This window comes from Lepidothrix coronata, unplaced genomic scaffold (genome assembly GCF_001604755.1).
Source record: "Lepidothrix coronata isolate B3197 unplaced genomic scaffold, Lepidothrix_coronata-1.0 Scaffold34, whole genome shotgun sequence".
NCBI classification, from domain to species: domain Eukaryota; kingdom Metazoa; phylum Chordata; class Aves; order Passeriformes; family Pipridae; genus Lepidothrix; species Lepidothrix coronata.
Genome location: NW_016690214.1, coordinates 5,727,719 through 5,750,810, shown reverse-complemented (window position 1 = coordinate 5,750,810; position 23,092 = coordinate 5,727,719). Strand labels below are relative to the sequence as shown.

General features: G+C 52.3%; 3 protein-coding genes across 5 annotated transcripts in view; all 3 read left to right on the top strand.

Annotated features, from left to right (window-relative positions):
- Window positions 1-4,915, top strand: part of ACSF2 (acyl-CoA synthetase family member 2) — a 36,729-nt gene extending 31,814 nt beyond the window's left edge. For both annotated transcript variants that reach the window (XM_017812175.1, XM_017812174.1), the window contains exons 11-16: window positions 2,122-2,229; window positions 2,350-2,501; window positions 2,939-3,080; window positions 4,352-4,462; window positions 4,686-4,754; window positions 4,849-4,915. In XM_017812175.1, coding sequence (XP_017667664.1) covers window positions 2,122-2,229; window positions 2,350-2,501; window positions 2,939-3,080; window positions 4,352-4,462; window positions 4,686-4,754; window positions 4,849-4,899 — 633 coding nt within the window. In that variant the 3' untranslated portion in view covers window positions 4,900-4,915. The remainder of the gene's footprint in view (window positions 1-2,121; window positions 2,230-2,349; window positions 2,502-2,938; window positions 3,081-4,351; window positions 4,463-4,685; window positions 4,755-4,848) is intronic.
- Window positions 4,916-7,458: 2,543 nt separating this feature from the next.
- Window positions 7,459-10,408, top strand: RSAD1 (radical S-adenosyl methionine domain containing 1). The gene is made up of 9 exons (XM_017811821.1): window positions 7,459-7,629; window positions 8,232-8,365; window positions 8,444-8,648; window positions 8,716-9,081; window positions 9,191-9,254; window positions 9,340-9,487; window positions 9,555-9,609; window positions 10,073-10,152; window positions 10,228-10,408. Exons 1-9 carry the CDS (start codon window positions 7,459-7,461, stop codon window positions 10,406-10,408), a joined length of 1,404 nt encoding a protein of 467 aa, XP_017667310.1.
- A 603-nt stretch (window positions 10,409-11,011) lies between these two features.
- On the top strand, window positions 11,012-22,456 carry MYCBPAP (MYCBP associated protein). Of its 2 annotated transcripts, XM_017812093.1 has the most exons (19): window positions 11,012-11,078; window positions 11,723-11,871; window positions 12,774-12,921; window positions 13,027-13,130; window positions 13,621-13,795; window positions 14,116-14,231; window positions 14,908-15,058; window positions 15,245-15,360; window positions 16,062-16,171; window positions 16,498-16,597; window positions 16,938-17,127; window positions 17,625-17,812; window positions 18,376-18,516; window positions 18,688-18,975; window positions 19,780-19,901; window positions 20,647-20,762; window positions 21,266-21,387; window positions 21,578-21,814; window positions 22,316-22,456. In XM_017812093.1, exons 1-19 carry the CDS (start codon window positions 11,033-11,035, stop codon window positions 22,379-22,381), a joined length of 2,685 nt encoding a protein of 894 aa, XP_017667582.1. In that variant the 5' UTR covers window positions 11,012-11,032; the 3' UTR covers window positions 22,382-22,456. The 2 variants fall into 2 exon arrangements, with proteins under 2 accessions (XP_017667582.1, XP_017667581.1); XM_017812092.1 differs by having other exon boundaries at window positions 12,774-13,130.
- The last annotated feature ends 636 nt before the right edge of the window (window positions 22,457-23,092 follow it).

The following is a 23,092-nucleotide window of genomic DNA, read 5'->3' as shown; positions in this document are numbered from 1 at the left end:
ATGCAGGCAGGGGAAGGTAGGGATGGGGCAGCAGATTGGGGTTGGAGGTTCAGACCCGCGTTGCCCTCCGGGCCGGTCAGGAATCCCATTCCTGAGGGCATGAGGGTGTTTGTGGGGACAAGCCACAAGCCAAGGCAGTGACAGCCGGTGCTTGGCATGCACAGCACAGTGCCAGGCATCTGGAGGAACCTGGTGAGCCACGGCACTCGCAGCATCATCCTGCCAGGGAGCTGCCTGCTCCTGTGTCCAATTAAACTGCTGGAGCGACCCAGAGAGGCAGCAAGGGTTGACTCAGGGCTTGGCTGGGATCCTGGGACCAACACTGCTATTCATCCAGCAGAGTAAAACAAAAAAACAAAGGCGCTGGGGTTTTTAATAAGTGTTTAAGGTCTTGGATTTGTGTCTCGTCAGTCATTTGATCCAGCCACAGGACTCGTATTAGTGGGTGGGAGAGAAATCCTGTCTGAGCATGAGACGCTGTGGGTTTCCACCCGACTGGGAAGATATCCTTGTGTCTGGTAGGAGAAGCCTATTCACAGTCGCTCCCTGGGGGCTGCCAGGCTCCTAGCAGAGCAGTTTGCACCAGATGGTCCCTGCAGCATCCTGGGGATGTTCTCCCCCAGATTCCTGGCTAAGAGCAGGCTGCAGCTCGAATTCACGCTGACCTTGGTGCAGTCAACAAGAGCATCAACCGTTGTGACAAACTGTGCCCACCGTGAGATCCTTCAGCAGCCCTGAGCCATGGAAAGTGCCAAGTGCTCCAGTGTTGTTACACAGGGCTGTGCATTATACCAGTGTTATGTTCAGCTCGTTCAGGATATTTCCATGCTTGTTCAAATGCTTCATTGTAGTCCTTTGCAAAGTCCCTTGTTAATTTGGGGCTCAGTGCCTGGAGCCTGGTGAGCACCATGCAGAAAGCATAACCATGCTGGCATGCCCAGGCATTTGCTTGGAAGGAACTGACAAGATCTGGGTGCCAAGGCTGTAGGAATATGGTTGGGTCTTGTGATTCAGCAGGTCAGAGCTGCTCACATGTTAGTCTGGAGATGTGGAGGAGAAAGGAGCAAATGCTTCCTGCATCAGCCCTTTCCCAGCCGTGCTCTCCTAGCAAAGCAGCCACCGGTGACATTAGTGGGGTGACATCAGTGGTGTCACCCTGCCTGAAGGCACACAACCCAGTGAGCAGGTTAGAGACACCAGAGCAGTGCTCCAGGATGTCCCACTGCAGAAACGCAGCTCCTGAGAGCTGGAGATGAAGCAGCAATCCCAGCGATGGTGCTGTTGGTGCAGCTCAGAGCTGCCCAGAGCACCTCCTGCACAGCTCCTGCTGTCTCAGTGGGCCACTGAGCTGGGCATAAAGTGCTGGAATTTTCCTCTGAGGAGAAGTGACCTTCATCTGAGGTGACTCTGAGCCTGCCGTTGGGATTAGCGGTGAGGGAGGTTTAGCAGCGAGAAGCTTTTGTCCTGCTGTGAGGCTTTTGGTCTGTAAGGGCAGCTGTGCTGAGCACTGTGCAGCCTCGTGATGCCCTTACGAGGGTTAGAGGGGCTGATGTCTGCACAAAAGGATCAGGAGCAAGCAGCTGAGCTGTTGGATGAGCCGTCTCCCACAGGAGCCTGCTGCTGGCTCCAGGGTTTTTCCAAAATTATGTCCTATGTGCCCTGAGCTGTAGAAGATGCAAGGTGAACTCAGCACTATGGCTGCAAGGGCACCAAGGCAAAGTCAGGAGCTGGCAGAGATGGTGTGGAGTTAACAGGACAGGACTTGGAGAAACAAGGGTTAAAAAAGAGGAGGGAGAACTCCTCCAAGAATAGTACTAGGGGTGTCAAAAGTACATGACGCTCCAAGTGTGGTTGGGTCTGGAGCACTGCCATGGAGGTGAGGAAGGCCATGGTGGGCAGGTGCAGTGCTACTTTAGCTCCTATTTCTCCAAGACTCTCTGGCAGGAGTGCTAGAGAGTCCCATCCATAGCCAGGAGAGCAGGGCTTGCCTGTGACCTGAATGACTTGTGACTCCTCCTACCCCACTCTCCCCTGCAGTCATCACTGGCTTTTTCCTTCCTGTGCCTGGAGCTGTGTGGTCCCCTTTCCCCTTGAGACACATTTCCTCTCCTGTGATTGCAGGTTGCTTATGGGACCACGGAAAACAGCCCTGTCACCTTCATGGGGTTCCCCAATGACAGCATGGACCGGAGAACCGAGACAGTGGGATACATCTTCCCACACACAGAGGTGACCATGACCCTCTCCACCCACTCCAGGTCCTCTGCCTGCAGCAGACCTCCCTGTCTGGTACTGGAGCTGGGACATGCCACCACACTGGGCTCTGACTAAGCCCTTCTTCTCTTTCAGGCAAAAATTGAGGATCCAGAAACAGGGAAGTCTATGCCTCTGAACACGCCAGGGGAGCTTCATATCCGTGGCTACTGCGTCATGTTGGGCTACTGGAATGACCCTGCCAAGACAAGTGAAGTGATCACTGCTGAGAGGTGGTACAAGACAGGGTGAGTCTGGGAACAGCCCCACTCCTCCCAGACTGTCCGCACTGGAAAGGGATACATGGGTGTGTATCGGAGTGCTTGCCTGGGATTTCCAAAGCAAGGAAAACTGATCTAATTTAACCCTCTGGTCTATCTGTGACACTTCAGAACAGCTTTTAGCACAGAGCCCTTGGTGCTGAGTGTCCCTGGAGAAGGGGATCATCACTTGGCCACTGGTGGATGGAGGGACTGTGGGGCTACAGTGCAGGGGCAAGAATTGCCTCCCCCCTAAACCCTGATGCAGTGTGGATCCTGCCAGTGGCTGAAGCAGGAGTCTTTGATCTCTTTCGTGTGTTCAGGTGGCTCCTCAGCCTTTACCCTCTGGATAACCTGACTGGGTGGGAGCATCAGCCATTCTTCCACCTAGCTGGGACAGGATTTGGAGAGTGGTGTCATTGCAGGGACCTCGGGAGCCTGGATGAGCACGGCTACTGCAAAATTATAGGCCGCTGCAAGGATATGATTATTCGTGGTGGAGAGAACATCTACCCAGCAGAACTTGAGCAGTTTCTCCACACCCATCCCAAGGTTGAGGAGGTCCAGGTGAGTAGGAGGGAGGTGACATAGGTGAGCAGCTGTTTTTTGGGAAACCTGTACACAGAGATTCTTGGATTGCTGCTTGGGACCTGGTTGTCTTCCCGTTTTCAGCATCAGCTTACATGTAATATTGGTTGGCAAGGAGGAGGGAGAGGCTCATGGCATGGGAGGGGCAGGTAGAGCTCCTGAAGTGGGGCACATGGATTTGGGCAGTCCCCTCGTGCATCAGCTGCACATCTGCAAGCTTGTCATTCTTCAGTTTTAAACTGCCTGTCCACTTAGCTCCCTCTGAAATTCTTACTTGGAAAGCAGTCTGGAAGGACAGTTTTTACTAGTAATTACTCAACTCTGACATCCAAAAAGACTGCTCCAATGAGTCCCTGGAGATGAGGAGTGAGACTTTGTTTCACCCCTTCTCAAGACAGCAATGATTTGCAGCACTGAGCAGCTGCTCCCAGTCTGCTGGGATTGTTCTCCTCCAGGTTTTGTGCCAGACAAGTTTCCCCATAAATAAACTGGTTATTTAGTCAGTGTTGTGCCTGTGCCAGGCAAGCATCTCTCCTTGGAACAGTCCCAGTGCAGATGGGTTGCAAACCAGCCCTGTTTATGTGGTTTCTAGGGCTTTCTGTTACTGCTCTGGACTCAAAAGGATCGACGTGTCTCTAGGATTTTGAGATACTGGTTCAAGGCGGGGAATGACAGTAGGATTGTTGTGGAATAGTGTGAGCAAACTTTGGAGAGAGCTCAGGCTTGGGAAGCCCATCTCCTGGTATCACAGGCAGGGGTCCACTAAGATCTGTGATTATAAAGGTTTCAAATAATCCTTTAATTCAACTTCATCCCTCCCCTGCCACTCCATCTGGAGATCCCAAAGCACTCATGGCAGTCTACCAAGTCTCTCCGTTGGTTGTGAAACCTCTTGCCCCATTTTTCGGGAAGCAGAGGGACAACAGGTCTGTGTCGCAGGCACAATGAGCTGGTCTGGTCTGACTCAGCCCTTGCTCCAGTCACTTTGCAAAACCAGAGGAGGAAGGTGCTGGCATCCAGGTGCTCAGCTTTCTCTACCACCTTTCCTCTGGCAAATGGTTGGGAACTCCTTCCAGGAGGGCTCGATGTTGTGTAGAAAGCCCCAGTGGGATGGTCAAGCAGCTCAAACTGCCTTTACACAGCCCCACACCATGATTCCAGCATCCAGTGCTGTGGGCCAGCACACAGACCCTGCCAGAGGACACACTGTCACTGTCCTCAGGGGTCACACTGTTCATCTGTCCAACCAGGTGGTTGGTGTGAAGGATTCGAGGATGGGAGAAGAGGTCTGTGCCTGCATCCGACTGAGGGCTGGGCAGGACTGCACTGAGGAAGAGATGAAGGCTTTCTGCAAAGGGAAGGTGGGTCTCCCATTCTCAGTTCCCTGACAGACCAGTACACCCAGTGACTGCTGGGTCTCCCATTCTCAGTTCCCTGACAGACCAGTACACCCAGTGACTGCTGGGGACTGGCAGATGAAAACCCATGGATTTAGAGCATTGGGGGACCCAGCCCTGGCAGTGCCAGCTGGGCTGGCTGTGCTGTTCCTGGGGGGTTGTGTAGCCATTGTTTTTCTCTTCCTAGATTTCCCATTTCAAGATCCCACGTTATTTTGTGTTTGTGAGCCAGTACCCACTCACTGTCTCAGGCAAGGTAAGAGGGGATAGGGGCAGGGGAGGAGCTCTGGCCTCCTGTCCCAGCTGCTGCCCGAGTCTCTCTTCCTCCTCCTCTCTGCACTTTATTCCAGATTCAGAAATACAAGTTGAGGGAGCAGATGGAGAAGTTCCTTCGGCTCTGAGATTGGGAAGGCAGAGCAAAATCTGGGATAAATCAACTGGAGGACCAGCAGCTCTCAGTCTGCTTTTCACCTGTGCCTTGGGCTATGCAGTGGAGACCTTCCCTCCCTGACATCAGGCTGATGGCACTTTTAGTCAATAAAACAGAGCGCCTTTTTTTCCCAGTTGGGTTTGTTTCTTTGCCAGGACAAATACTGTGGTGTGAGGAAGGGATGCTTATTTCTGGAATTCTGTCCGGTTACTGAAAGACCTTATGAAGATTTAAAAATCTTGTGTATCTCTGAGCAGTTTGGCTGCAGCCATTTCAGAGGAGTTGAACATATGCTAGTAGGTATTTCACTGACATTTTTTAAGTCCTAACACCCTGGTCTGGCTTCCCAGGGTAGGTGATGCCTTCTCTGCTTGGGTGTTGTGAGACTCAGGGGTCAGATAATAACAGCTACTGAACTTGAAATGAGGGGCAGGGGGTTCAGAGAATGAAGCTTTGCATGGGAAGGGGCTCCCTAAAGCTGGCTGGAAAAGCTTATCCTGTTCCCACACCTCCCCCAGGTGTTTCCCCCCAAAAAAATTCTCCGAAGTAGACTTGGCATGGTTTATTTTGTTGTTTTGGGCAAGACAGACAGTAAGGTTTTTGCAGAAATACCAAAATTCCTGTCCTGTTGGCAGTGCGAAGCACGGCACACCTGGGACAGCATTTTACGGGAGTTATTTGGTACCTCCCAACCATGAAACACTCCTGCGAGAAGGGGAAGAGCAGAGCTCCTCTTCCTTGCCAGCAGAAGTGTCCCACTCCAACTGGAAAGCAGATAGTGTTGCTGACAACTCTCGCCAAGGCTGTCTCCCTCCTGCTTCCTTCCCGAGCAGGGCTAAGGTTGGGCCTCCTCTGTGCTGCAGCTTCTTCTAGTGGGTGGAGGGAAATAATGCAACAGGGAGAGAGGGGGAAGCCTCAGCGAGGTCTCAGTCCTTGATCTCCCAGCTGGGCTGTGGGCTCTACCCATGGAAGCAGACCGAGTGGACAAGTCCACTGCTCGTATCTGCTACCTGAAAGAAAAAAGCATGGATGGTTTGTGTCAGACCCTTTCTATTCAGTGTCTTTCCAGCAAGTTCCTCCCCTGATCCCAAACTGGCTCGTGGGGCTGGTGTCAGCACTGATCCTCCACATTTCACTCAGGTCTCCTCCCTCCCCTGGTTTTAGGACTCTTGTAACATTCCTTCCTGAGGGAGGAACTGTTACCTCTATGACAGCAACTGCAGCCAGTGACCTTGGGGATGCAGTGGACCCCTGTGATTGGTGTCTAGGGAAGGACTTTTTACCTTCCTTTGCTTCCCACAGCACTAACCCAGGTGCAGGACAGGCCTCCTCCCATCCCTGTTTGGTAACTCCACCCTTGGCACAACCCCCGAGCTGCCCAGAGGTGCCCCCCAGAGGTGCCCCCCGTGCTCACTGTAGTTTGGGGGCAGTGCATAAGAAATGAAGGTGGCTCAGCCCTGGCTGGCGAGGGCAGGCACACTGCTGAGAAACACAGTGAGCCCCAGTCACAGCCAGCACAGCGGGTACAGCCCCTGACACCCCATCCCCACACCCCACAGTTCCATTTGTGTCCCAGGAGTGGTGCAACATCATCCAGAGGTCTGAGCCCCAGCAGAGCCTGGTGCTGGGGAAGCTTTCCCTACCATCCCCATCCCTTCCCTGGGGCCCATCCAGCCCTCGCCAGCCAGGACACCTGCCGAGATGTCCCATGGCCATTCCAGCCTCTGGGATGATGCAGCCCCGGCTGTAAATACTCACGGTAGAGGAAGAGCTGTCCATCATGACTGGCAGTATGGGCTCGGTGTGCAGCGCTCCAGGCACCATGGCTTTCTGCCCTTACCATGCCTGGGTTCTGCTCTTATAGTCCTCACTGCCTTCTGGGGAACTCCGGGCAGCCGGAAAGGTTACATCAGGGGTGGGTTACACAAAACTACCGTTCCTGGCCGCGAAACGGGAATCTACGGTCACAGCCTTTGCCATGGACATTCCGGACTTCCCCGTGGCTATTAATAGAGCAAATTAAGAACTAATAACGTTGGGATTCGTCAGCAGCGGGTTTGCACAACCTTGCGTGGGGACAAGCAACGGCTCCCTCCGCCGAAACGCTGGAAAACCCTTCCCGGCCCCGTGGAGCAGTCGGGGGAGGATGCGGGGGCAGGTTGCGGAATGCCCCAGCTTCGTCGGGACCGTGTGTCCGGGGAGGACACCGCGAGAGGACACTGACCCCGGCACCCCCGGCACCGGGAGAAGACGCCGGCCTGGGCATCCCCCGACACTCCCGGTGCCGGGGGAGAACACCGGCCCGGCATGCCTGGTACTGGGAGAGGACACTGACCCCGGCATCGGGGGAGGACACCGACCCCGGCATCCCCGTCACTCACAGCGAGCATCCCCAGCACGGTCCCGTTAGGAGCGCAGGGGTTCACTCCCGATCCCTCCCCTTCCCCTTCGCCCCGCCCCGGCCCCCGCAGCCGGGGGCGGCCCCGCTCGGTGCCCGCCCGGGGCGGGCGGTGCCGCGGCCCGTGGGCCCATGGCGGCCGTGCGGGGGTACCGAAGGGCGGCCGTGGCGGTCGCTGCGGCGCGGCCTGGCGGGGGCGGCCCGGGACGGGGAACGGGACCAGGACCGGGTCCTGCCGCGGAACCGGCCCCGCAGCCGGTCCCAGAACCGGCCGCCCCCGCCACAGCCGCGCTCTACGTGCACGTGAGCGAGGACACGGGGTGGGACACGGGGACACCGGGGCTCGTTGTGTGTGCGGGGACCCCGGGCTTACACTCGTGGGGGTGCATGTGGGTCCTGGGGCTTGTACGCGTGGGGAGAGGGACCCCTGTGTTCACACACAGGACGGTGTACAGGGACCCAGGGGCTTCCACACGCGGGGTGTACGGGGACCGCGAGTTCACACACAGGGGGATACCGAGGGACCCCGGGTTTGTACACGTGGGGATGCACGCGGGTCCTGGGGCTTGCACACGTTGGGGGACACATGGGACCCCGGGGCTTGCACTGGTGGATGTGAGGGCTTGGGGTTGCATACACGTTGTGCATATGGGACCCTGGGGACCCCGGGGCTTGCACACGTGGTGGGGCAGCGTGGCCTTGCAATGTCATGGGGCACAGGTGGGGCTCCCCAGCCATGCCCTGGTGCAGGTTGCTGCGGGGGTCCCTGAGCCGTGCACCTGAAGGGTCACACCTGTGGGTCATGTGCTGCCTTGTCAGGGGCACTGGGCTAGGGCTGTCCCCCCTCAAAATGGGGTGCCTGGGGGTGGGGGCATGGCCGTCCCCCACACCCCCTGTGCTCATAGTGGCCCTACTGCCGTAAGCGCTGCTCCTACTGCAACTTCAACACGTACGTGGTGCCGGCGGTGGATGAGGCAGCTGTGCGTGCCTGCCTGGTGCGGGAGGCACACACCCTGCTGCGCCTCAGCCAGGTGCACAGGTGGGTGCACAGAGGGGCTCATGGCAGGGTATGGGGCCCTCCAGTGCCCACCTGCAACTCCCCACCTCTGCCCTACAGCATCACCTCTGTGTTCTTTGGTGGCGGCACCCCCAGCCTGGCCAGCCCTCGCACCATCGCAGCGGTGCTGGAGGCCGTGGCGGGGGCTGCCCATCTGCCCAGCAGTGCTGAGGTCACTCTGGAGGCCAACCCCAGCTCCATGGACACATCACGGCTCACTGGCTTCAGGGCAGCCGGTGTCAACCGCCTCTCCATTGGCGTCCAGGTGAGAGGGGCTTCCCTCGCGGCCCTGCAGCCCCCGTCACACCGCTGTCACCACACTCTTTCCGCAGTCACTGGACGACGCCGAGCTGCGGCTGCTGGGCCGGGAGCACACGGCGGTGGAGGCGCAGAAGGCCGTGGAGGCAGCACGGGGGCTCTTCCCCGGCCGCACCTCCATCGACCTCATGTTTGGGCTGCCGGGGCAGAGCCGGGACGCCTGGGCCCAGGGGCTGGAGGCAGCGCTGGGGCTCTGCGACGACCACATCTCCCTGTACCAGCTGACACTGGAGCGAGGCACGGCACTGGCAGCACAGGTCCGAGGGGGGACCCTGCCCTTGCCCCCCCAGGACCTGCTGGCAGACATGTACCAGACAGCCCACACTGTGCTGGTGGCCGCCGGCTTCCGCCACTATGAGGTGTCCAATTTTGCCCGCAAGGTAGGGTACCCCCCATGCTATGTGCCCCCCATGCCATGTCCCCCCCATGCCATGCTGCTCCCCAAGCAGGCTTGGCCCCATCTCACCCCATGCCACACTCTCCCCCCAGGGTGCCCTCAGCAACCACAACCTCTCGTACTGGCGGGCTGACCAGTACATCGGTGTGGGGCCAGGTAAGGGGGTGACGGGGAGCCGGGGGTGTGTGTGTGTGGCCATGTGCCCCCTGAACTCCGTTGTCCCCCTCCCTCACTGCTGCAGGAGCTCACGGGCGCTTCGTGCCACGGGGTGAGGGCAGCTGCAGCCGGGAAGCCCGTGTCCAGACACCGGAGCCTGTTGCCTGGATGCGGGAAGTGCAGAGCCAGGGACATGGCACCAGGAGTCGGGTGGTGCTGAGCCCGCTGGAGCAGTGAGTACCAGGGTCCCCCCATGCTCCCTCCCCATCTGTGCTGCCCCACAGCTTTCTGTGTCTCCAGGCTGGAGGAGGTGCTCACCCTGGGACTACGCACAGATGAGGGTGTCACACACGAGGTGAGGAGCCACCCATGGAGGTCCCCCACATCAACCTACCACTAATCATAGAATCATGGAATGGTTTGGGTTGGGAGGGACCTTAAAGACCATCTTATTCCACCCCCTGCCACGGGAAGAGACACCTTCCACAACACCAAGTTGCTCCAAGACCCATCCAACCTGGCTTTGAGCACTTCCAGGGATGGGGCAGCCACAGCTTCTCTGGGCAACCTGTGCCAGGGCCTCACAGGGAAGAATTTCTTCCTAATATCTAAAGTAAAACTACCCTCCAGTTTGAATCCATTCCCCCTTGTCCTGTCACTCCAGGCCCTTGTCCAAAGTCCCTCTCCAGCTCTACTGAAGACCCCTCTGGGCACTGGGATGCTGATGCCCCATCACTAGTGACCCATCACTGATGCCCCATCACTAATGCCCCTCTCTTGCCCTGGGCATACAGCGCTGGGGGCACTTCTCCCCCCAGCTCAGCCTGCAGGCCGTGTTCGGGGTGCCGGGGGAGGCTCAGGTGCTGCAGGATCAGGGCTGGCTGCTTCTGGATGGCAGGTGAGCCCTGGGAACCATGTGGAGAGCAGGGGGGTCTCCCCCGGTGCCCTGTAGCTCACCACCCCTCTCCCCCAGTGGTCTGCGGTGCACCTGGGCCGGCCTGGCCGTGCTGGACTCGCTGCTGCCCGACCTGCTGTGCCAGCTCCAGCGGCGCTGGGCACTGCCCGGTGCCCACCGAGGGGGAACCCGGCGGGGGATGGACACAGACGGACACAGTGGCCAGAACGTGGGGTCTGTGAGTGGCCACAACGGATAATAAAACATAAGAGCTGTGTGCTGGCTGAGGGGTCTTGGGGCACTGGCATCATCCAGGGGGTTTCCCGCAGGGCAGGTCCTACTGTCCTTGGTGGTCTAGCACCCCGATGTCCCAGTGCCTGGTGTCCCGGAGCCCTGGTGTCCCTGGTGTCCTGGAGCCTGATGTCCTGGTTCCCCTAGTCTCCCAGTGTCCCAGAGCCCCAGTGTCTCCGTGTCCCTGAGTCCCGGTGCCCCACTATCCTGGAGACCCGGTGTCCATGTATCCTGGCATCTCCCAGTGTATCTGGGTGTCCCAGTATCCTGGTATGTCCTGGTGTATCCTGGTGTCCCACTGTCCCACAGTCCCGGTATCCTGGTATGTCCCGGTGTATCCTGGCGTCCCAGTGTATTCCGCAGTCCCTGTATCCCAGTGTGTCCCGGTGTGTCCCGGCCGTGCCGCGGCCGCACGGCGCATGCGTGCCGGCAGGGGGCGCGCGGGGCGGTGCCGCGGTGCCCCGGCAGGGGGCGGTGCCTCGCGGGGGCCCTGTCGGGGCCTGTCGCGACCCGCGGGGCCTGTCGGGGCCGGGGTCGGTGCCGGGGTCGGGGGGTCGGCGCCGGGGTCGGGGGGTCGGCGGGTCGGCGGGACATGGCGTCGCAGCGAGGCAGTCGGCCCCAGAACCGGAGCCCCCCGGGTACGGCCGGCGCGGAGCGCGCCTGGGCAGCGGCGGCCGGGCCGGGCCTGCGGCCTCAGCGAGGCCGGGAGTGGAGCCGCCACAAACAGCCCCTTCCCACCCAGGGACCCCCGTGTCGTTATTCTTATAGCTTGGTTTTTTTAAATGAGCCGGTCCCAGCGGGAGGGACGCGCAGGTTAAGGTGGAGGAACAGCCCCCTCGGCTTGGCCCGGCCCGGCTCTGCCCGGGTTTGGCTATTTCAGAGCTGTTTTGCTATTCAGGAGCTTCTGGAAATCCAGTGGTTTGTTGTGCTGGGTGACTGCAGGGAGGCTGTATCCTTGCGCTAGCAGCTGGAGCAGGAAGCTTCCCAGGAATTTGTTGTTCCTCCTGCAGGGAGCTCTGTTTATCTGTATTTATCTCATCTGGAATAAAGGGTGAGACAGTTGAATCCTGCTTGACCCACTTTGGTCCTTGCTGCTTCTGAGAGTTTGATTTTTCCAATTACAAAAGATGCTGAATTCAGTTGTTCTGTGAAAGCTTAAAAAAAAAACCCAACACAAAACCAAAATGTAACGTGGTCAGCTGGAAATGATTAACCAGGCTGAAAGAGGAAGGTGGTGTTTCCTCGGGAGACTGAAGAGGAGGTCTCTTCATGTATTTTTCAGGCAAGAAGGAAAAGACCTCTGAAAGGCCCAGTTCAGCAATTTCAGAAGAGCCTGAGCCCGAGCCTGAGCCTGAGCCCAAGCCTGATCCGAATGTTCTGCAAGGAGAGGATATCCAGGCACTTGCAATTAAGGTGGAGGACCTGGAGAAAGTATGTATTTCCACTGGGCGAAAAAGCTGCCTTAACTGACACACTCTTTTTATGTGTTTAACAGAGGGTGCAGCCCATTTACATAAGCCAAAACTCACTCTTGCAGTTGAGTTCTTACTCCATTTTGTCTGTCGTGCTCTTTATCATGATAAAATGCCACATCATTAGGTGCAATGGCAAAAAATAAAGAATTATCAGTCTTTACACAGTACTTTCAACTGGAAGGATAAATCATCTGCCTCTCCAACTTCATGGTCTCATAAGACCTGTAAGTTGTTTACTAGCTTTCATGGCTTTCCTTCCAAAACTTGAGTCACAGTGTGTGAGTGGAAGCATTTGACATCGAGTGACACAGCAGCAGAAATCTCTTGGGAAAGTGATTTAAAACTCTCCTTTCCCTGCGCCTTTTATAAACCAGAGTTCAGAGGAATGAGACAGCAACTGAGCTGGTGTCTCTGCAGCTGCATAACGTGCCTCATAGGGGAGGAATCAGAGAATCATAGAATGGTTTGAGTTGTCAGGGACCTTAAAGATCATCTCATTCCACCCACCTGCCATGGGCAGGGACACCTTCCCACTATCCCAGTTTGCTCCAAGCCCCGTCCAACCTGGTCTTGCACACTTCCAGGGATGGGGCAGCCACAGCTTCTCTGGGCAACCTGTGCCAGGGCCTCACCACCCTCACAGGGAAGGATTTCTTCCTGATATCTAATCTAAACCTATGCTTTTAGTTTGAATCCATTCCACCTTGTCATGTCACTCCAGGCTCTTGTGAAAAGTCCCTTTCCAGGTCTCTTACAGTAACTGTACTGATATGACCTTTGAATATCCTAAAAGCATCAGATGGATTAAAGGTGAGTCAGTGTGTACCTAACTGCACTGTTACTGTTTATTTCCTGCAGGTTCATCCTCCACGCCTTCCCCATGATGCTGGGAGAATTCCAGTTAGGAAGAATTACCTCGTTCGAAAATACCTACCCAAGGAGGTGACACATCTTGTAGCACATCCCGCTTCCCCCAAGGCACCCAGGCAACCACTGACTTTTCCTGGTAGGGTTCAACTTCACATCTTATCTCTGGGTTTTGGTTTTGCTAAGCCAAACTTTAGTGACCTGGCTCTGGGGCTGGGTATTTTTTTGTGTGTGTGTGTTGTAGGACCAAAAGAGTTTGCTGATGGCTGCGAAGAGATTCTCCCTCATCACATTTTGGGAAGTGTCCAGGAGTTTAAGATGGAAGTCTGGGCCAGAAGAAGCACTCGGGTTAGTTTGTAAAGTTAGGAAAATGCTGCTATGTGGCACTTTTCCAGAGGTGGAGCGTGGTGCCAGCAGTACCTTTCGATGCTTTCCAGCACCTATCAGGAGCAGGTCAGGGCTGAGGTGTGGTTTTCCCAGCCTCTTCACACTCTGCAGGGAGGGTTTGCCATCAGAGAAACTGCACCAGCAGGTTTTGGAGTGCTGTGTGCAGGACCAGGTCATGGAGGGAACAATTACACAGGCTTCCTCTTCCCTCTGTGCTCTTGTGTTGGCATCAGGGAAGAGCTGGTGTTGCAGCAATGGCATTGCTGGAGTCTAATTACTCAGATAAATCCTTCCGTTGTCTCTTGAGTGTGTTCCTACTGCCCTGCTTTTGTTCCTCTCAGAGTGCTAATGTAAAAGTACAGTCCATCAGAATAACTCTTTTTTCCTGCCCTCTCCCATTCTTGTTTTGGTGTGCATGAAGAGGTTCATTCAGTGCTTCCTTTCTCATCAGACAGCAGATGTTATTGAGGTTTCTCGTCCGGATGTTACTGCAGCAGCTTTGAAAGAGAAACATGGAGGAGAGAAGAAGCAAAAGGCTCCTCAGGCCCAACTAGCAGGGCACAGAGCTCTCCAGAACTGGAGCCATCATATGGCAATCAGGAAAAAGCAGGAGAAACACCTAGGAGGTGAGATATAGCTGCAGAGGCCTCCTTCTGTAAAATTCTGTATGTAGGTGGGGGAGTTTGATGTCCCCACACCAAACTGCAGTGGTTATCACCTACCAGGGTTAATCCTATTGCCACTGCAGTCTAATTCCATGTTCTCAGAGGTCCCACACGTGCTAGTGGCTGTGGATGTGGTGGGAGGGTGAGCTGGTGGCTCTGGCTGGGGCAAGGACAGTGGATTTGGCAGGGGCCAGTGTAAATGGGTTACGGGTGAACAACAATAGTGTCAAAGGGTGTGCCCAGAGGTGCAGCACCGATGATGCGACATTTCCTCTTTACAGAAATTCTTCAGAAGCCAGAGAATGAATTGATGATGAACATCGCGGAGAATTACAGGCAAGTTATGGAAGAAAGGGACCTCATTGACCGGAGTCTCCCCTACCTCCATCCTGGAAAGGTGAGAGCCCCACATCCTGTCTGTCCTGAATGTGCTGCTCTTGTGAAACAGCACAGAGACTGGTGTGATGAGTAACATCCCTGAAGAGCTGTCAGTAGGTATTTATCAAAGCCACTCTTGAGTCCTTCAGCCTGGTGTGTGAGCAGAGCTTTCAGGGATTTTAAAAATAAAACCAGGAACTGTGCTATCCATACTACCCAGAGGAAAGTGGGGATGAGCAAGTGCCATTTCTGGACTCTCAACAAAGACTGTCCTGCCCAGGGAAGTGACATGGGAATATGTCACAATTGCTGTTCCAGGGGGCAGAGAGATCTGATTGATTCAGGCTTGGATTTTAGTGATTGCCATGGAGAAAGGGGTATGGGCAAGGCAGGAGGATTATGGGAGGATCCTGTGTTAAAATAATTTTTTTTACATTTAGAGCACTGTCAAAGAATTTGCATTTGTGTGAAGCTTTATTTTAATATCGTTCAACCTTCACGTAGCACTAGGTAGAAGAAAGTTCTTTTGTCTTTGACAGCAGCCTGATAGAAATTTTGGCTTGCTCTGCAGAAAGGGATAATTCATAGACTATTAAAATGTTCATATAGGCAGGATCAGATCCTTTCTAGTCCCTATGAAAATAGCAGGTAGCTGTGCAACTCTGTATCAGTGGGAGCCTTGTTTTCCACCGCAGGGATTCCGAGTAGGAAGCGAGTTCTGGAGCCAGCCTGACCGTATTGGAGATGAACTCACCGGCCTGACGCTGACACTGACTCGGACAGAACGTGGGGACCGAGAGCCAATCACTCATGTGGGCAAACCCCGCACTGTCCAGAAGGAAACGGGTAAGGGAGCACTGCAGAGAGGTGTTTCCACAGAAACGGGCCACAGGTGTGGAGGGAGAAGCTGCTTCCCAGTCATCTGTTGAGCCTCCTCTTTAAAACTCCGTGAGGCCTAAATTTGGCAGAGAGTGAAATTTAATAGGCACGTGAGTATGCAGAGAGTGAGCTCCTGTGTGGGTATTTCCACAGCTCTGAAGCCCCCAACGAAGATTCCTTGCCATCTAACCTGGGATAAGAGTCTTTTCCTGAAACATCGGTGGCAGGAGCTGAAATCTGTCCTGGAGGAGCTGGGTTTTTATAAGCCGGTAAGACCAGAGGAGCAGGGACATTCTTTGTGTCTCTTGTTTCTTGTCAGTAGAGTAACATAAAATTGCCAAGAACTGGATCTGAAAAAGCATTAGGAGTCTAAAATTTAGCCCCACAGTACTTTTCTTGGAAGTTCTGACATTTCCAGAGGGCCACACCCATGAAGGAGTTGTCTGGCCTCCTAAAGTGTTGCGTGGAGTGGTCTAGGAGCCTCAGAATAGGACCCCAAACCAGCAGCATGAAGCTGCCAGGACCTAGGCCATGAAAAAACCTGCCAAATAGTGGTGTAGGACTTCGATTTAGTGCCCTAGGACAGAGGGAAGACACTTTACCCATGTGGAAAACACACATCTAAACCAATCTGAAGGCAGGTAGTCCCTCCTCCGAAAAACAGAATAAACCTCACTTTTTTTGTCTTTGAAACCTGTCTCTGGGGATGAGGAATGTGTGTGAGGGAGACGTTTCCCATTCACGGATCATTTGTAGTGGGGAATGCAGTCATCTAGGATTCTTGGGAAACTCAGAATTGGTTCCTTCCCGAGTCTCTTGAGCATTCTTTGTATACCTCTAAAAACCATTGTAGGAGCAAGATACTTCAACTTCACTTTCCTTGACTGAGTTGGTGCATTTGGCTGGTATTATAATTTCCTTTCTATATAAAAAAAGAAACCCTGAGTTGATCATTTTTGTGTGTGTCCAGGATCTGGAAGGACTGGAGCTGATTGGTAAAGGGCAGCCGTTCACGTCTGTCTCAGCAGAGGCTTCTCCATGTTCCACTTCTCCATGTTCCACTCCTCCTGAAGAGATTGAGTAAGCTTTACTTCTTGGCAGAAGTAAAGAGTTTTGGATATGTACCACCAGTCTGTAAAGGTACCCTTAGCTGTTTTTAGCCAGAACAGAGAGGAACCTCCAGTGGGCACAACAAAAGGCATATTTTAATATAATCACCAGATTTAGAAATCTTTTTGCCTTGAGGCCTTGTGTCTAAGGAGCAAGGCTCTGTCCTTAAGGAGAGGAGTGTGTGGAAAAGCGTTAGTTGGGATTATTTCTTACAGGGTCTTGTAAATTATCCGTGGTTCTCCCCTCTCTGAAAGTGAATTTCACTCCATGAAAATGCTGGCTTTTGTTTTCTGTAGCAGTGACTCCTGCAACGTGGCTCCAGAAGAAGAAAAGCATCTATCTTTAGTTTTCTGTGGCAAGCCTGCTCGTTGGATCAAGGGCATCACTTCTTGCAGGGTAATTGTGAGATTTTAATTGTTTAGTCAAGCTAAGCCTGTGTGAGTTCCCAAGTCACGGCTGTACAATGGGTGTCACTCCCAGGCCACAGAATGGGGAATTTATTCTGAACATAATAGAGTATCCCTCTGTTTGCTCTGGAGAGATGTAGGGACAGAAGGGGTTGCTCTGGCTGTGGTGTGAGCTTAGATTCCCAGGCTCTCTCTGTATAATGACCACTTCACTGGACCTGCCTTACAAGTTCTGCTGAGGTTCAACCCCTTATTTGAGCTATGACTTCATGCAGGATAAATCCTGCCAGATAGAGCAGAAATTGTTATCTTTTTCCTCTTTGTTGCAGAATGAAATTGGTGTTGCTGCCCGGCTCACCTTCGAGACTCTGGCTGGTGAGGAGGCCGAAAGCTTCCTGACGGTGAGCAATGATGGCACAGCTGCCATCTGGTACAGCTGGATGAGGCTGCCCCAGCAGATTCCCTCCAGAGAAACCAAGGGCAGGAGGATGCCATGTTTTTACTTTGATACCAGACCAGGTATGAGACCTTTGTACCTCAGCCAGAGAGCAGGTATTCAGGAGTTTCCTGAGATGTGGAGTCTGACTAATGGCACAGCACTGCTGGGTGATTCTCCTGAGGAAGCTCCTGGGTGTCAGAGCTGACTCACCCCAAAAGAGCTGTGCAAGGCAGATCCCTCTCATGAAACCTAAAGGAAAGGAGGTTGCTCCTACTCTGAGTGCAAATGGGCAGAATATTGAGAAGTGAATCATTTTCTGATGGCAAATGGACCATCATCTGCTGGAGAACTGAGCTTGCTGTAGAAGGAGCATGCAGTGGAAATAACACCAGTTCAGTAGCATGGGGACTGGGAGTAAATCTGGAAGGAGAAGAATAGCTGGATGAAGTGTGATAACCAGCTAAACTATGGTGAAAGAGTCTCCTACAGAGACAGGGACACTTGGGGTGGGGTTGGAAAAGGGTCAAGTTAACCAGGTGGCTTCTTGCAGACCGATGCATTTTCTCTCTTATTTCAGGTGTAATTTTGCCTGGAGAAACTCGGAGGTTTTCCTTTCTTTTCAAGTCAAGGAGAGCAGGCATTTTCAGTGAGCCCTGGGAATTTAGGACACATCCTCTGTTATTAGGAGGAGCTCTGCTGCAGGTGACCCTTTGGGGAATTGCTGTGTATGAGGATAAATTGGCTGACTTCAGAGAGAATCTGGAGGTAACCAAGCATGTGACTGGGTAACTGTGAGCTTTGAACTTTATATGCAAATAGAGGATAAGGGTGGGAGTGAACAACTGGTATTTTTATTGCTGTGTAATTAGGGTTGGGAGTGAGATGATTTACAGAACGTCTGTACATACTTGAGCAGGTTTGCTAAATAACATGGGGGAACTTTGCAGTCTTTTGTAATGTTGTTACTAAAGACATGACTGTGTCTCCTAAAGTGTTCACGCTGGCCCTTTAAAAATGAATTTTCTGTTGGTAATTAATTTCATTAGTTACTTAGTGGAGATGGGATTGTGTGTTGCACGCTATGATAATTTAAGGTATAAAATGAAAATTACACTACGCTTTGAAAAGCATAGTTTGAGGGAGGATTTGTAGGGTTTGTTTGAAAAGCTGTTGGCAGTACTGCTGCGCTCAGCGGGGTTTGCAGTTATTCTTGTCCTTGTAACCCTGTGTAATGTATGCGTGTGGTTACTGGCGTGGGAGTGAATTTGTTTGTGTGTTTGTATGTGGAACGGGGACTCACACATGCTGTTCTCGTTGTGGTGCCTCAGAGTGACCTGGCTGCTCGAGAAGGTGCTGCTATAGTCAAAGACAATCTCAGTGAACTTCTTGACCAAGTTCGGACCCCAGAGCGCACCCCATCTCCTGCCTATGCCACCGAGGAAGAGCTGTTCCACAGGAAGAATCCCGGGGTGATGTTTGCTGTTTGATGGGTAACTGAAGTAACAGGGAGGGCAGATCCATGGGGCTGGTGCATCCCTGGGTTTCTGGAGCTGGCAGAATCTGCCATGGAGGCTTTAACAGTTGGGTTTGAAGAGGAAAGGCAAAACTCATGTCTGTGTACTTTTTCCCTGTTATCACAGTTTTATTATCAGTATCAAGTGGTAAAGCAGCTGCACAAACTATGGAGACAGTACATGACTGTGCCTTCAGCCTTCGAGGAGAAAGTGCCCTCAGACCAGAGGAGCACTGCAGAGGAGGACACGGAGTACCAGGAGAGCACTGTGGAGCCTCTCCCTGCTCGGAGCAGCACCACGGAGCTCCCAGGTGGGAGGAAATCACTAGAGGAGGCTCTGAGGCAAAAGATGAGCATTGAGGAGGAAGAAGCAGGCCCGTCAGGATGGAACCTTTCCCTTGAGGACTTTAAACAGGTAGTCACCTCTGTTCCCACTGATGCTGTGACAAGCTGATGGTGTTTTCATTTCCCTTCAAACAGCCCAGCCTGCCCCAGTGTGGAGCCCACCCAAAGGTCTGCTGCCTATGTGCTGGGAGTTAGAGATGATTTATGATGTGTATTGGCTCTGCTGACCACACCCTCAGTGCTCTTGTAAAGAGATTCCCAAGAGAGACTTTGTGGGCTGTTGTGTGAAGAAGAAAAGAGAACCAGACAACATAACAGATATTTTAAGCTCTTCCCCCGTTAGCTTTCTGTCATCCCAGGACTGAATGCGGGGGGCAGGCTAGTCTTACAGCCTCCCGTGGCTCCCCTAAGGGCTCCTTGCCTTGGAGAGTCCTTCCTATTCATCAGAGAACTAAGGGGGCACTCACGACAGGCTGTGGATAAAGTACAGACCTCCCTAGATTAAAGCAAGAGTGGTTTGGATTCTGTCAGTGGTTTTTCTGTAGTGCTCTCTTGGAAATCTCTCTGCTTCTTTTATAACTAAGCTTTACTTGGGAGCCTTGCAGCTCGCTAGAATCCCTGTTCCCTGGCACACCTGTGAAGTTGCAAAGGGGCTTACTGTCAATCTGATGGGGGAATCTGGGATTGTTCCCTGGATCCTGGGGACCTTGGCCAAATCCCAGCCGTATAGGAAGCCACATGTGTGAGTATAAGTGCCCAGTGTGCCTGGTTTCAGGCTGGTGTCCAGGATGGTGGTTCCATTGAGCTCAGGGCCCACGGACTGGGAATGAACCCTGAGAAGTGCTCCACACACCCTCTGTCTTTTCTCTCACAGGCCATAATGTCAATCCCTGGGGAAGAGCAGCGGGAAGAAGCACTGACCCAGCTCAATAAGGCAGCTCTGGAGCTGTGTGTTGAACAGAGGCCAGTTCAGTCAGACCTTCTGTATCCACTCTGGTGTGTTACCTTTGCAAGGAAAAAGCTTGTGAAAGCACTGTGTGATCAACAGCCTCAGCGAGCTCTGTTGCAAGTGTTGTGATTCAGAGTGCAGATAATTATATGAGGTCTAGAAGTCATCTTTACACTCTGGTTTTTTTATAGCTTAATTGTAGCAGCTGTCTAGGACCCAAATGCCTTTTTTTTTTTTTTCCTTCTGGAGATAAGTTTAGAATATTAAATGCATGTAATTTTGGAGAGTGTACAAGATTATTTCTGGCAAGGTTATTCTAGTCTGTATTTAGGAAACCTTTGGGTATTTTCTGTACCCTTTTACTCAGATAACTGTCTCCTCCCTCATACAGTCTCTCTGTTCTTTGCTCAGGCTTTCAGACTGTAAACATATCAACAGCTTCTCGTTGCTTCTAAATTAGAAGGATGCAGGTTCCTCTTGGTAAACACAGAGCAGGTTGATGCTGATTTATCAATGTGTGTCATGTTGAGGAGCAGACCTAGTTTCACAGTAATATTTATGGGTCCCTGTGAGCCTGTTGATTTGCAAACCTTTGAGACCTTGGAGGGATCTAACATGAGGAAGGCAGTTTAGCATCTCTGTGCACAGATATTTAGACTGTGGGTGTTGTTTTGTTGGTTTAGTTGTATAGAGCAGCTCTCAGCTGTAAGGTGCCTTTACTTCTGGGCACAGGGTTAAAACAAGGTGGCAATTGCTGCACTGTCTCCCTTCTGATCCTGATCCTTTTCTCAGCCTCCAGCTGTGGCGGGGAGCAGTTGATGATATGGTGAGTCACGCTCTGAGGCTGAGATCCCTGTATGGCTTGCTTAAGAAGGACACCTATGCAGATGCTGTTCCAGAGGAAACAGGTAAATGGTAGTTTTAGCACAGCAACTGCTTTCTGTGGACTGTTGGAAATCCAGAAAACATGATGAATTTTGACCGAAATTTCAATTTCAGCAGGTCCCCCTCAAAGCTTTTATAAGAAAATGCATCAGAAAAAAAGGCAGATTGTGTGACAGTCACAGTACTAATTGTGATCTGTGGTTTGGCATCAGTAAAAAACCACCTCACAAAAAAGCTTTTTAATTCAGCTACGTGTAGCTGTGGTTTTCACACAGACTGACCCAGCAAACACTGCCTTACTATTAGCTGTCTTACAGGCTTGTTCTGATACACATCTGAGACCTCTTCATTCCTTATTTAAACAAAGTACTCTTCAAGGTATTGTTTTTCAGTGCAGTACAGCTCAGATTAATAAAAAGAGGGAAGTACATTGCAAAAGTAATACACTCTCACTGTGTTAGTGCAGTGGGCTGGTCTTTCTGGATGTGTGGATGCTTTTGGGTAACTGAAATTCTTTCTTTGGTAGAGGAAGTAAAGCAAGGAGGAGAAAAAAAAGGAGGAAAGGAAGACAAAATAGCCACTAAGAAAGAAGAGAAAAAGGATAAAGAACGCAAAAAAAGTAGAGCGACACCAGGGAAAGAGAAAGTGGTATGTGTTGGGATGCCTGGTGAGCCCTGAGTGCAGGGGACAATGTGAACAATTCTGAGGTTGTGTATCCTGAGTTTGAGCCGATTTCTAACCCAGTGGAAGAGGTGCTGCTCCTGGGAGGTGCGTCTTGCAACAATCTGAGCGGTGTTCTGACCCAAGTCCCTTTTTTTCTCGGTCTGTCCCTGATTAGGAACATCAAGGCAGCAGAAAGCTGAAAGCGAAAGATGAGAAGCGGACACCTTCCATTGCATCAGTGAAGGTGAAAGAGGGAGCAGAGCCCCCAAAAGTAAAAGATGAGAAGCGGGCATCTGCCGCTTCATCACTGAAGGAGAAAGAGGGAGCTGTAACTACAGAGGGAGTAGAACCTCCTCAGGAGCAGGTGGACTCTGTTTCATTTGGAATATACCAGGAAAAACTCTATATTGAAGTGAGTCTGACCAAAGCTTGTATTTGTTGGGTTTTGTCCTTTTCTTGGGGTTGTTCTTTGCTTGTAAGTTACATTGAGGCTCAGGAGGAGAGGTAAACATTTTTTTAAACTCAGAAAACTGACAGACATATGTCCCTCATGCTGCAGCAAGGTAAGTGTGAAATCCAGATTAAGATGCCCTTTATTCCAGCCTGGAATCTGTTAGAAGAAATCCAGCCATCACATAGCCACATGCGGGACTTCTATCTGGGATGTCTTCAGCATGCTTCTGGACTCTTGAGGGATCAGCTGAATTAATTGTACCTCAGATAATGTTAAACACACTTCATAGCCAGAGAAGTTATTACTAGAGCTCTGTTAGCAGGCTGCCACTTCTGTGTGGTTGTGTGTGTGCCCATATGATAATGTACTCCAGCGTGAGAAACCATCTCTGTCAGTCTCATCCTCAGGGTTTCTTTGTGTGTTTTCACTGCAACTGTCTTCTCTTGATTTCTGCTGCAGGTTTACAAGCTGCTGGATTCAATGGTGAGTGAAATGGTGTCTTTATTTGAGGATCTAAAGCAATAACGTGCTCTGCAGTGGGAGAGCTGAAACCCTTTGCATGTAGAAATAGCTTTAAAAAAATAAATAACCATATTTACACAGATTGAGTGGCAATTCTTCTTTCTGAAGTGATTCAGTGATTACAAATACTGGGCTGCCTCTTTTCTGACATGCTGTGATGTGGGACTGTTGCTGGATCATCTGTTACTGCTACAGATGATCGCTTGCCAAGAAGAGACAAGGCAAGAAATATCACTGCCTCAGAAAACGTTAGGACTAGAAAATACTGGCATTTCTGCTAAGGAAGAAGAATTTAAAAGTGCCAGTCAACATGAGATGTGTTCTTTGTTTGTCGATTGCGCTTGGATGCAGGTGAGCGAGCAGGGTGTCCCTTTGTACTCAAGAGCACCAGTACAAGAAAAGTAACTTAGACAAATCCATCCCATTTTTGATCATGTTCTTGGCTGCTTGTCCAGCCTCCCCCTGGGACTGGCTGACAGCAGGCTTCTCTGAGGCATTCTGAATCCCAGTAAAAGCACTATCCCAAGGGATGTGCCAACCTGCCTGGTTTTGTATCCATGAATTTCCATCTTGTGCTGATCTTGCCGTTTCTTTCCATCCAGCTCAAGGTACCCATGACCCATTGTGAGCCAGATCTTACTTGTTTCCTTCCAAGTCTAATGACTCTTGAATTAAATGAGTGAAATTTGTGCTATAAATGCTGTGAGCATGGTA